The sequence below is a fragment of the Nycticebus coucang genome, chromosome 4 (genome assembly GCF_027406575.1).
Source record: "Nycticebus coucang isolate mNycCou1 chromosome 4, mNycCou1.pri, whole genome shotgun sequence".
Classification (NCBI taxonomy): domain Eukaryota; kingdom Metazoa; phylum Chordata; class Mammalia; order Primates; family Lorisidae; genus Nycticebus; species Nycticebus coucang.
The window spans coordinates 146516017-146528357 of NC_069783.1; the positions used below are offsets into that span (position 1 = coordinate 146516017).

Genomic DNA, 12341 nt, shown 5'->3' on the forward strand with positions numbered 1-12341 from the left:
GTCAACATGCATCCCAAGGTTTCAGCTCCTATGTCACATGCCCCCACCATGATGTGCCAGTCTGTGGTCCTTTTGATTCTGAGGTCCTCTGAGAATTCATTCACTCTCTCATCCATTCATTTTACACCATCCTGAAGTCTCCCCAAAGACCACACTCAACATTCATTATTCTTCCATCTTTCTTCCTTTTCTTGGGTCCTGAACATGACCATATACCACTGTCACTCTGTGCAGGGGACCTTTAAAGGTTAAAGAGATTTTTTTTTAAGCTTCTCCAAATTAAGCAGAGTATAGAAGTCCTGTCTTTAAATCTTATATTCTGACAAAATATGCCATTAGCTATATATAAAGGAAATGTTTAAAGTTGAAAGAAAAAAATATGACAAAACTTCTGCAAAATTAGGGCCAATTTATACATAGAGATGAAGAACTCTTATTCATCCTTCAAAACTCTTTCCAGATGTGTCCTACTAGAGAAAGCCTTCCCTAAGTCTTCCACATGAGGTTCATGAATCTCTCAGAGTAATAATCATGCCTTGTACTACCATGAGCTACTGGGCATATTCCCCTTACTTTTCATGGTGAACTTACGTGTCCCTCTACCCTCATACCTTTTTTCTAGGCTGTATTTCTTTCTTTCTTTTTTTTTTTTTTTGATCCAGCATCTCATTCTGTTGTCCAGGCTAGAGTTGCCATAGAATCAGCTTAGATCATAGCAACCTTAAACTCCTGAGTTCAAGTAATCTTCCTGCCTCACCATCCCAAGTAGCTGGGGGGTACTACAGGTGCATGCCACAATGCCTGGATCATTTTTCTATTTTTAGTACAGATGAGATCTCACTCTTGCTCAGTCTGGTCTGAAACTCCTGAACTCAAGTGATCCCACCTCAGCGTCCCAGAGTGCTGGAGTGACAGGCATGAGCCACCATGCCCACTTAGGCTGTGTGTATTTACAGGGCAAGGTAATTCATGATCTCAGTTGCAACTGAACTCAACACCACTTTTTAATTGCACATCCTCAGGCATTTCGTCTCCCTGAGTCTATTTCCTCATTTGCAAAATTAGGATGACTCTGCCCTCTTCTAAAGTTGCCATGAGAATTAAATGAGATGCTATTGATCTGTAAAGTGCCTAATACAGAGTCTGGTCCTCAGTTCATAGCATTTCTATTACTTGGATCCTCAGTTCCTGGAACATGGTAAGAGCTGAGTAAACTTGAGCCTAAATGACATCCCATAACTAGCTTGCACCTGTGTGTGTCCTCTGGTTACTGGTGAGGGGTGGTCTCTGGGTTGGTGCCAGGGAGGCAAATCTCTTCCAAGGTCACTCTTCACTGCAGATGGGTGGTGAGAGAGCACCATTTCCAACTCTGAAGAGTCTGGAGGGCTCATCCTGCCAGATGCCAAGGGGAAGGAGTTACCAGGTGTCAGAAGGGGACCGACGCCACCCACTTTCCCTCTGGGCCTGGCACTGCACTCAGCACTCTGCCCACAGACCAGCTCAGTAGCACTTCTGACCCCTCCACTGCCAAGGAAACTGAGAGAGAAACCCTGCTTACCTCCTGGAGACCCAGTGACTCCAGAGGTCTTCCCAGCCTGAGTTCCAGACTAGCATCAGAGCAACGGTGTGTTCTTTGCTTCTGAGATGGGGAATTTCCTGGATGTAATCAAACTTTTTATCAATGCCAGTCTGGGGAGCTTCCATTTACGTGTGTTAGTGTGACGCTTTCGGGGTAGACTCATCTCAGAGACATTTATCACAGAGACATATGTAAGCTGTTTGCTTCCACGCCGAATGGCTACACCACAGTTCTCAATCTGCCGCTCTCTAACTCATCTTGCCGCTTCAACCTGGCATCGGGCCCACCTATAGCAGCCGTCTGATCTGCTGTGGGCTGGGAAAGAAGGTGACTGCATCATTACAATTATGTGGAAAGTAAGGGTTCCAAGGGCCTGATTTAGTAATCTAGCACAAGGCCAGAAATCTGAATTTAACAACAGCCCTTAAGTGTTTCTGCTGCCAGGGTTCTGTGGACTATACTTTAAGAAACACTGAGAGGTCACAGTGCATAAGGAAAGTGCAGAGAAGGCTCTGCAATGGCCCCAAGTCTGAGGCTGCAGGTACCAGAGGAAAGCTGCCGTCCACAGTGGGGCCCACAGGAGAGCCGGTGCTTTGCCAGGGCCCTTCAATCTACGTGTGTTATTTGTTCTACTTCAGAAACCAGAAAACGCAGGCAGGAGTTAAACCACCTGACCAAGGTGATGGCTGTAAATGGAGGAGGCAGCATCCGACTCAGGAGAGCCAGACTCCAGCACACCATCAGCTGCGCTGGGTTCCAAAGACGCCAGTGCTGTTATGCAGACACAGCCCTTCCTCCTCCTATGTTGCAGTCACATAGTATAGTATAGCCCTTCCTCCTCCTATGTTGCATCCATTGTCTCCTAACAACTCACGAGCTAGACCCATTTCACAGATGCAGAAAGGACAGACTGAGAAGCTATGCAACTTCTCAGGAGGAGGCAGAGGGTACAAAGCTTCCTGGGATCTGAAACTAAGTGCCCAGAGAGTAACCCCCACACAGCATGGCTATCTAGGGGCAGAAAGCGTCTTCCCTTGCCCCCTCCCTCCTCCACTGATACCCATCAGTGGTTCTCAGCCCCCAAGTGAGGCTGCTCATCTCCCACCCCCACCGCAGAAGACACTGGGCAATGTTTAGGGACATCTTTTGTTGTCACAACGCTGGGAAGGAGGTGTCTGCCACTGGCGTCTTGTAGGTGGAATCAGGGACGCTGCTGAACCTCCTTCCATGCACTAGATGCCCCTACAACCAAGAACTCTCTCACTCAACATATCTATAGTGTCAAGGTTGAGAAATCCCAAAGTGCCCAGCATCAACACACAGACATGCTCACTACCACGGCACCAGACCTACTGCTCCACAGCCCATGGAATTCGAACAGACCTATGAATAAAGAGGAGGGAGTGGGGGGCGGGGAGAAAGCAAGCCCCACCCACAAACGTACCACAGTCACCATTAACGTCATATTTATTGTAATTTAGCTGCTCAGGAAAACATATACAGGTATATACAATATGCATGAATACAGAAGGCTGCACTTTACATATTTTTTTAAAAAAGAAAGAAAAAATAACACTCAATTTCATGAGCTATTGTCACAGTCTTCCAACCAAGCATTTCAGAAATGAATTTCTTTTAAGAGTCAAAAAAGATTACAGGATTGCCTAACACACAGCAGAGTTTAAGTTTTCATATTTTACATGTGCAATAACATTTTCGTTTTCTTTCCCAAAGAGTTTGCTATGCAGTACCGATTACCAGTGTTCGGAGTCTCGTGTGTTGGGTGTGTTTTTAATTTGCTTTTATTCTTTCCATTAAAACCAAATTTCATGAAATAACATCCTTTTGCTTAAGGCTATTTTTAAAGCTGTTCCTTTCTAGGGTCACGGGGAGCGAGAAAGTTTGAAACTTCAGGGGTTTCCGAGGTTGCGAGGACCACGAGCTAATGGCCAAGTGTTGATGGACTCAACGCTGAGAAAGTCAAAGACAGAAGTTAAGACACTTTGCTCCCCAGCCTTAAGCAATTAAGGAGAAATCATTCCTGTTCAAAACGTAAAATGATGAAGCGCTCAAACAGCTATACATCACAGAATCAGAGGAGATGTGGACGTGCCCAGAGTATGCACCTATTCTCCCCAAGCCCACGGTGGGAAAAATTCCCTTCCCTTTTCATTCCTTTGGTAGCAGAACACAGGAGCTGTGTCAGCTCACCCCTTCTCTCTGATAAACTCATGCCACTGCCAGGTCTGCCCTCTGCAGCTGGAGTTTGCCCTTGGTCAAGATTGCCCAGGTAGGAACCACAGACCTAGACGCAGACCCCAGCCCAAAGGGCCACCCCAAGGAAAGAGGAGAAGGGAGGAGCAGGCATAAGGTTTTTCTGGAAGCTTCTCTCCCTTTGCAGAAAAAGTTCTTTGAACTAAACAATATGAGTGTTGTATGGTAAGCCCAAAGCCTTCAGGTCACTTGCTTTAAAAAAAAAAAAAGGCGCCAGACTCTGGGGACCCTGGGGACCTGGTGTGGAAGAGGGAGCTCAAATGGAGCATTTAAAAAGACATGTTCCTTACCAAAAAGTGAAGTAAACTAGAGCAGTCACTCATGTGGGTGAAGTGGTATCAATCTCCTCTTATCTGACCCAGCCTGGACTCTATGTGCCCTCCAGCCCCCTCCATGAGTCACGAATGCCTGTACAGGTGTTAGTAGCACCTTTGGGGCCTGCCACTCATCTCTGCTCGAAGAAGTTATTCCAGCGTGAGACACAGGAGACATGGCTCTAGTTTTGCAACAGGGTGAGATTAAATCAAAAGTGGGGGGTGGAGGGATTCCAGGATTCAAAAATAAAAGGCCCAGGAATCAAAGTCATTAGTTATATTCCCTTTCTCCCTCCATGAGCCTTCAGGAGTCTGCAAACCACTGTAAAGATATACCCAGGCACCAAGAAGAGCCTGGGGGGTGCCTCGTTCCTCCCAGGGATGGGGTTGCCCAAGCTAAACTGGAGGACAGAATGGAAGAGGTTGGGGAGATGCAATCCTCAGCCTCCTCCTTCTGCCCTGAGATGTCCAGCTGGGAAAATGCAAGGGCTGAGGATTCATTCACCTCCAATGCCAGCCCGCAGCCCTGGCTACAGCAGGGGCAGCAGTCCAGAGCTTCCAGAGACTCAGAAGCTGGAAGATCAGCCTACCCCATGCAGACCAAAGGCTGCTTAGCGTAAAAATGCAAAGTCCAGGTGGGCATCTGTGTGGAGGCCCAGCAAAGGGAAGAAAACATCAGCCTAACATCCTGACTCCTTCCCACAGAGCGGGCTGGATGGCTCCTCACATCCAGCTTCCAGCAGAAGAGAAAACAGAGCTGAAAGGAGGTGAAGGCTGAGTGTGTGTTTGCAGGAACAAAAATATATATCTCTATTTTCTTAGGGAACAGACAAAACGAAATCCCAGGCGGAAAACCGAAGAGGGGCATTAATTGTTTGGCTCCTGCCTGACTGATGACAGTTGGGTGTCAATATATAATATTATGATGACAATTTGACTTTCACCCGGCACTATTCCAGAACTACTATTCTCCAGGATTTCCATTTTAATAAGCAGTGAACAAAGCAAAAAAAAAAGGGATGAGAGGGGAGGATGAGGGAGAGAGAAGAGGGAAAAGAAAAAAAGAATAAAAAAAGAAAAGCAACTCTTGCCTTATTATGAAATAACAATACTTGGACATACAGCAGCATGAAAATAAAACAAGGACAGAGGTCATCTAAAAAAATGTATGCCAAGATTACAGAAAAATGGGGAATTATCTAGCAGGAAAAAGGCTTAAGCAAAAGTTTGCTAACTGCAGAAGGGTTAACACTGGTAACATACTGTGGCAGACAAGTTTCTTTTAAAAAAAAAAAACTTTTGAGGTTTTTCTTTTCCCCTTTAAATTAACCCTTTCCGGTCCATATGCCACTAAGCAGGTACCAACCTAGAAAACAAAAAATCATCCCACTCAGCAATAGTGGCCCTTTCAAATTAAGGTGGGGGGGGGTAAGTTGAGGAGGGGGAGGAGAAAGAGAAGGAAAGGGAAGGCCTGGCACGGGAGGGGGTATTTCTTGTCATTCAAGTTAGGGCAGCCACGAATGTCCCAAATCTGTTGGAGATGTCAGAGTGCAGGGACCGCCAGGTGGGCACGGAGGCTCGGGCCTTGGCATCGCCCACGTCGTCCGTGCAGTGGACAGACAGGCACTGCAAGTGGCTGCCGGGCTGGGTTGCTGAGGTCTTGCTTGCGGGGAGGTCATGGGCTGTGAAGAAAAAAAAAGAGAGAGAACATTAGTGGTATTTACAGAAAAAGTGGCTGAGGCATGAGAGGAGAGGTACTGTCCATGCTCTCTTCTCATGGGTAGCAATGGTCAGAGAGGATCTAGAGATATTTGTTTTGCACCCTGTTGCTGTTGCTTCTAACTCAGCTTCAAGGTCTCAGCCAAAGGAAGGCCCCTTGTTGGGATTCAGTTTTCTCCTTAGGAAACAGAAGAGTGAGGTAGGATAAACTCAGAGTTTGCCCCTCTCTGATGGACTAGAATTCCCAAAAGATTAAGTGGAGAAGAGGAAAGTCAGGAAGGCTTCCTGGAAGAGGGCGTATAAACTGGGCATCAAAGGATATGTAGGAGTTTGCCAGATGCAGAGAAAGAGTGGAGAGGAGGATGGTCCAGGTCCAGAACATAGCCCATTTTTGTGTCCTCTCTGGATAGACACTTGCTGAGGGACTGTAATGTGCTGGGAGCTTCCTGAAAGAGTGCTAGGCTGCATACCAACCCCAGGAGGTAAGGACGGTCCTTTCTACTTTACAGCTAAGAGAATTGAGACCCAGAAGGGGAAAAAGACTTGGCCCCCATTCCCGCATCACACATTAGAGGGGAGCAGGAAGGATGTGGAAAGTACCTGGAGGAACGCAGCTCAGCACAGCCCAGTTCCCCAACCCCCAGCTGAGATTGCTTTCCAAACACCCCTTTCAGCCCCCTCTAGTCCCTAAAGTTCTGCCCCTCCTCGCTGTGCAAGGGCTGAGACTCAATAGAGGTGGCTTTGAGAGGAAACTCTGGGTACCTGCTTAGGTCTTTCCTTTCCTCCTACCCTCAAAGTTTAGCGTCTACTTTGCAGATGAGCAGTCTGACCCTCAGAAAGTCACAGAAACTTTCCCGGAGTCACACAGCTCCAAACTGAGGGCTGAGAGACTCGAGTTCTAGCCCCACAGAGGGACCAGAGTCAAGTCCCCTCCTCTGAAAATGGGAGTAATCCACCAGTCCCACAGACATGATGGTCAGCCAACTAGGCTATAAACATGTGAACAGTATTTGTATGAACTGAAAAGTGCTGTCTTCATGGGGACGGAGAGTGAAGTCCTCACAGTAGTAAAGACTGAAAGAATGAACTTCCTGACCAGATCATCCGCCAAATCACCATTCCAAGCTGCTGTAGGAAGGGACTTTGGATGCCAGAGGTAGGGAAGACTATTCCTCCTCCCATCCCCCCATTAAAAATTCCCCCAATTCCCTTCTCATTCAGTCATACAACACCAGACCACAATGATGCCTGTGTTAGACACACGAGAAGAAAGAAGTCTAACAACCATTCACACCTTAGTATAAATTAGACCAGAAGACCACCAGAACCAGGAGTTCTAAGGCAGGGAAGGAATAAAGCTGTCATTTTGAAGGGCTTTTAACTTACTGCTGTCAAGGGCCCACTGGCTCTGTTCTGAGAGCTACTATATGTTAGTAAATATTCTCACTATTCACCTTTTCTATAGTTTGATGCTTGGAGAAAACAGGTGACATGCCCAATGTCATATGGCCAGAAAAAGGCAGATAGCTGGGTTTGAATATGGGATGATGATGAATTTTTGCCTCAATACGAGTGAGAAAAGCTGAAATTGGGCAAAGCAGCTCAGCTCCAGCTGAAGGAGCACACCCAGATACTGAACTCCACAACCGGCCCGCCCTCACCACTGCACAAGCCCAGCCAGGGCCCTGTGCCAGGCAGGAGTCACCCCACCCTCCATGCCCTCTGGGATTAAGCAAGCAGGAGGCCTCCCCCAGGAGCTAAGCCATGGCCTGCAGAGAAAATCCTCCCAGAGGGATAGGCCCAGGCAGCTGAGGACAGGCCATGACTAACTGGGTTTGGGGTCCCCACCCTGGAGCCCCAGAGACACGAAACTTTGGGACCTGCATGCTGGGAGGAACCTGAGCTGGGGAGGAAGTTTCCTTCCTTCGCTCCTTCCCTCATTCATTCAATTATTAGGCCTTCGTTGAGGACCTACTATGTGCCAGGCCCAGTATTAGCCCTGCAGATCTGTCAGGGAACAGAACACACCTGCCCCCTCTCTTCCTGGAACTGATAGTGAGGCCAGAAAACGGTGTCTCTCTGTGACCAAAGCACAGTCACTTTGGGGTCCTGTCCCCACCCCTTCATAGCCAGAACTCTGCCACTTTCCCTCTCTGAACTTCAGTTTCCTCATTGGTAATGTAGGGGTGATGCCAAAGAGGTCCCCCAAAAGTACTGCTGGGACTGTCGTCAGTATCTGGGAGAGTTGGAAGGTGAGGGATTCTCATAGCCACCTGGAAGCCCCTAAGGCTCCCTTACTTCCTGAGGCCTGGCCAAGTGGATATGTTCCTGCCCACGAAATTAAGAGTCTTTGCCCTGTTACATAGAAGAGGAAACTGAGAATCAGAGCCCAAGGTTTCAAAGCTGGTGAGTAGTGGGGAGAGCTAGAATGGTGTTAGGACCACACCCAGGGCTGCCTGGCAGGCAGGTACCCCAGGAGGCTTGAAGCATCAGATGCAGAGTCCCTGAGCACACAGCCGGCCCTGGATTCTAGCAATACTGAGGCACAGCATCCCACTTCTATTCTTCAGCCCATGCTTGCCTTGCTCCCAGCAAACCCTCCCACCCCCCCTCCACACACAAAAGCTTAAAATTCCCCAAAGAAATTTTATTCCAAGCACAGCAAGTTCTGGATGGGAGGGCAGGAGGCCGGAGTTCAGAAATTCTTCCCATCACTTTGCATACATTCTTATCTCAAGGAGCTGACATAGCAATGCTAGTGCCCATTTTACAGGTAAGGAAACAAAGGCTCAGAGGGATGAAGCCTATTGCCAAAGGACAGACAAGACCCTGGCCCAAGCTTCCAACCCCCCAGCTCCCTTACTCTGTAGCCGCAAGTACCAGGAAGATGAAAGGAAGTGATCATTTCCCGAGCAAAATGCTGGGACAGAGGAGGCTGTGGGCTCATCTGGAGAGAGACCCAACCAGATAGCTAAATTTCCCCCAGACACCTTCATTCCCAAGTTACAAACAACTCTTAAGCACACCACGCACTGGAGACAACTGCTCTTCCTATTTATTTGGGGTGGATTTAATGAGGGCACGCCAGGCACACAACTGAACACTTCTGTGTGTTACCTAACTCCATCCTTTGCCCACTCTAGCAGGGACACCTGGGCTCACTCAGAGAGGGTGAAGGGCCAGTCTGATGTCACAGAGCACAGGCAAAAGGTACAGGATTCTCCCAGCCTCTGCCTAGGACGAGCAAGAAAGCCAGTCAGTCTGGTATCCACGGGGAATATTTTTAAGACAGAATATTATTCTTCAGTTCTTGACAACCCAAGCATGACCAAACTCATCCTCCCATTGGATCCATTCCAGCTGGGGGGGGGACCCAACACACCCTCAGACTGCGGCTCCCCAGTCGCTGCCGATAAATCAGTCCCACAGAAGCTGCCTCAAGTCACGGCCTGCCCCAGCTGGGGAGAGGCGCTCCACCCCCACTCCCCCAGCCAGCGGGCACACCAGCCCCCAGGCCAGGACCCAGAGATAAAATTATGCCCTTGCTGATCTCCAGGGCTGGGGGAAGACCCTGGAGTTACTCAGTGCCCGTCACTGGCAGACACCACAGAACCAGTTGAGTGCTGTCACGTTTCCCGCTTGTTAGTTGTCAGCCTCCCCCATCAGACTGTGCCCGCATGGAGGAGGGCCTGGTTTGGCCTGTTTAGCTCTGCACCTGCACACAGGCGGGGTGTGCACTACTGTGAAGTGGCCCTCACTCCTACTCAACAGTTGGGAAGACAGAGGCCCCCAGAGGCAGGAAGCTGTTCAGGGGCCACCAGGGCCCAGCTCACCAGTTGTGAGGCTAGCTCTCTCCTTTCAGCCCAGGATTTCCAGCTGGTCAGCCCAAGATCACCCACATCTGGGCAGCTGCCTCTGTTTGCAGAGCCTTGGTTTCCCTATCTGTCACTTGGGGACAGTGATTCCTAGTGGCCCAGCTCTGAGGACATCTATGAAGAAATCTCATCCTCTACACCCTAGGTCAAAGCCAGGACCTGGAACACCCCTACCGTTCACCCTCCCAAAGACCCTTCCCAGCCTTTGTTTCTTGCACACACATGATCATGGACCCAGCCGGCCTCTTGCCACCACCCCACCATCCGCTTCATGAACTCCAAACCACCTCATTCAGCCATTTTTGCTGGCCAAGTCTACATTCTGCTGGGAGGTACAGGTTCCTCTGTGACCAGGAGACCAGCATAGGGTTTTGTCTTCCCAGTTCTTCAGTCCTAATGAGGACCATCAATTTCATTAAGGAAAGGAGGCCCCGAAGAAGCAACTGCATGGATAAATGACGTCCCCTACAGGGCTTAACAAGGATAGGGGCCACCAACTGTGAAGCAAGGGCCTTTTGTGCACCTCACCTCGGCTCTCAGAAACCCAGTTCTAGGAAACAGAGAGAGTAACAGGATGTGCCATCATGGAGGCACATAAGGAGCAGGTGGAGCGATCCGCTCCAGCCAACGCTGGTCCTGAGGACTGCCCATCATTGTTGACCAGCCTGCAGGCAACAGTGGGGACCCGCAGGGCTGGCCGTGGGGAGGCCGGAGGGACCCTGGTGCTGGCCAGGACTGGGGTGAAAGGAAGAAGGGAAAGAGGTACATGTGTTTACCTGAGAACATTTCATCTTTTAATTTTACTTCTGGAGGTGCCACCTGCCCACAGAGGGGGCTGAGTTTTCTTTTTTGCTTTCAAGTCAGCAAAACAGGCCTCTCATCACCCTGCTTTGCTTTGAAAATCCCCAGCCCTGGTTGTGATTTGAGTGAGCCATGTGCTTAGACATCATGAGTTGGGCGGAGGTGGCTGCCACCTCCCACAAAAGCCAGCATGGTGCCTCGGTGGTTCTTTGCCATCAGACCTTCAGGAAGGTGGTTTTGGGCCCAGCCACCTCCTATAGCCCCTGCCCACACAGGGGGTAGAGTGTAGGGTCCAATGAGGGCCCAGATCAAGGCTTCCAAGGGCACTAATCCAGGGTGCATCTGGGCAAGATGCTAACTGGTCTGTAATATGAGAACAAGAAAAGAACCTACCTTACAGGCTGCAGGGGAAGTCTCCACACTTGGTGAGCCCTCAAAAAAGGGTTGCTGGCCAGGTGCAGGGGGTTATGCCTATAATCCTAGCACTTTGGGAGGCTGAGGCCAGGAGTTCAAGACCAACCTAAGCAAAAAAGCAAGACCCTGTCTCTACAAAAAATAAAAAAATTTCCCAGGTGTGGTATCACACACCTATAGTCCCAGCTACTTGGGAGGCTGAGGCAGGAGGATCGCTTGAGCCCAGGAGTTTGAGGTTGCTGTGAGCTATGGTGATACCACGGCACTCCAACCCAGAGACAGAACAAAACCCTTTCTCAAATATAAACAAAAAATAGGGGTAGGTGGGGTATCTGCTCTTATGTTTGCTATTCTTTTTTTTTTTTTTTGAGACAGAATCTCACTCTGTTGCCCCAGGCTAGAGTGCTGTGTTGTCAGTCTAGCTCCATGGTTCTCAACCTGTGGGCCGCAACCCTCAGGAACTGTATTAAAGGGCTGCAGCATTAGGAAGGTTGAGAACCACTGGTCTAGCTCACAGCAACCTCAAACTCCTGGGCTCAGATGATCCTCCTGCCTCAGCCTCCTAAGTAGCTGGGACTACAGGTGCCCACTATGTTGCCCAGCTAATTTTTCTATTTTTAGTAGAGTGGGGTCTCATTTTGCTCGGGTTGGTCTCAAATTCATGAGCTGAAGCAATCCTCCCACCTTAGCCTCCCAGAGTGCTAGGATTATAGGCATGAGCCACCACACCCAGCCACACTTATTATTTTTTAGCAACCCAAGGCTTTGGGGACAGTCAGAGATAGAACTACTATTGCCAGATTCATGCTATGGGGCAATTTCTTTGTCTCTCTAGGTTCTGGGGGCCTGTTCCCTTTCCTGCCTGCTGAGGCTGGGGGTCAGGGTGCGGTCTCAGGCAGAGCAGGCAAATTAGAATTTCGGGCGTATTTTTAACTCAGAGCTTATGTAAGAGGCAGTGTGGGCCCCAGAACACAATAGCGGATGACTCTCGCCCGACTCACCCTCCCTAGATTCCAACAAAGGGAAATGTATTTTGGTTTTTCCTTTATTTGGACCTGTTGGGGGGAGGTGCTGGTTTCTGTGACAGATGCCATTCAGCTGAGGGTCTGGGCTGCTGAGGCTGGAAACTCAGGCTGGACCACCATCTCTCGGAGCTGTAATCCTACAGCCTTCGGTCCCTTAGAGCCCGCCCGCCCAACACACACACACACACACACACACACGCACATCTATAACCCCCTGACCTGAGTGGCTCCTGTTCGTCATCTCCAAGAAGGGCCAGGCCATGGTACCCAAGCTAGCCCTGGGCATCTCATGTCACTCCAAACTGTTTTTCACTTCCCAGAGTCATCCCCAGCACCAGGG

General features: G+C 49.3%; 1 protein-coding gene across 1 annotated transcript in view; it reads right to left on the reverse strand.

Annotated features, from left to right (window-relative positions):
- Positions 1–3028: 3028 nt before the first annotated feature.
- The window catches only part of MN1 (MN1 proto-oncogene, transcriptional regulator), a 47641-nt gene continuing 38328 nt past the window's right edge, over positions 3029–12341 (reverse strand). The window contains exon 2 of the mRNA XM_053589508.1: positions 3029–5849. Within this exon, the coding sequence (XP_053445483.1) occupies positions 5668–5849 (182 nt within the window). The 3' untranslated portion in view covers positions 3029–5667. The remainder of the gene's footprint in view (positions 5850–12341) is intronic.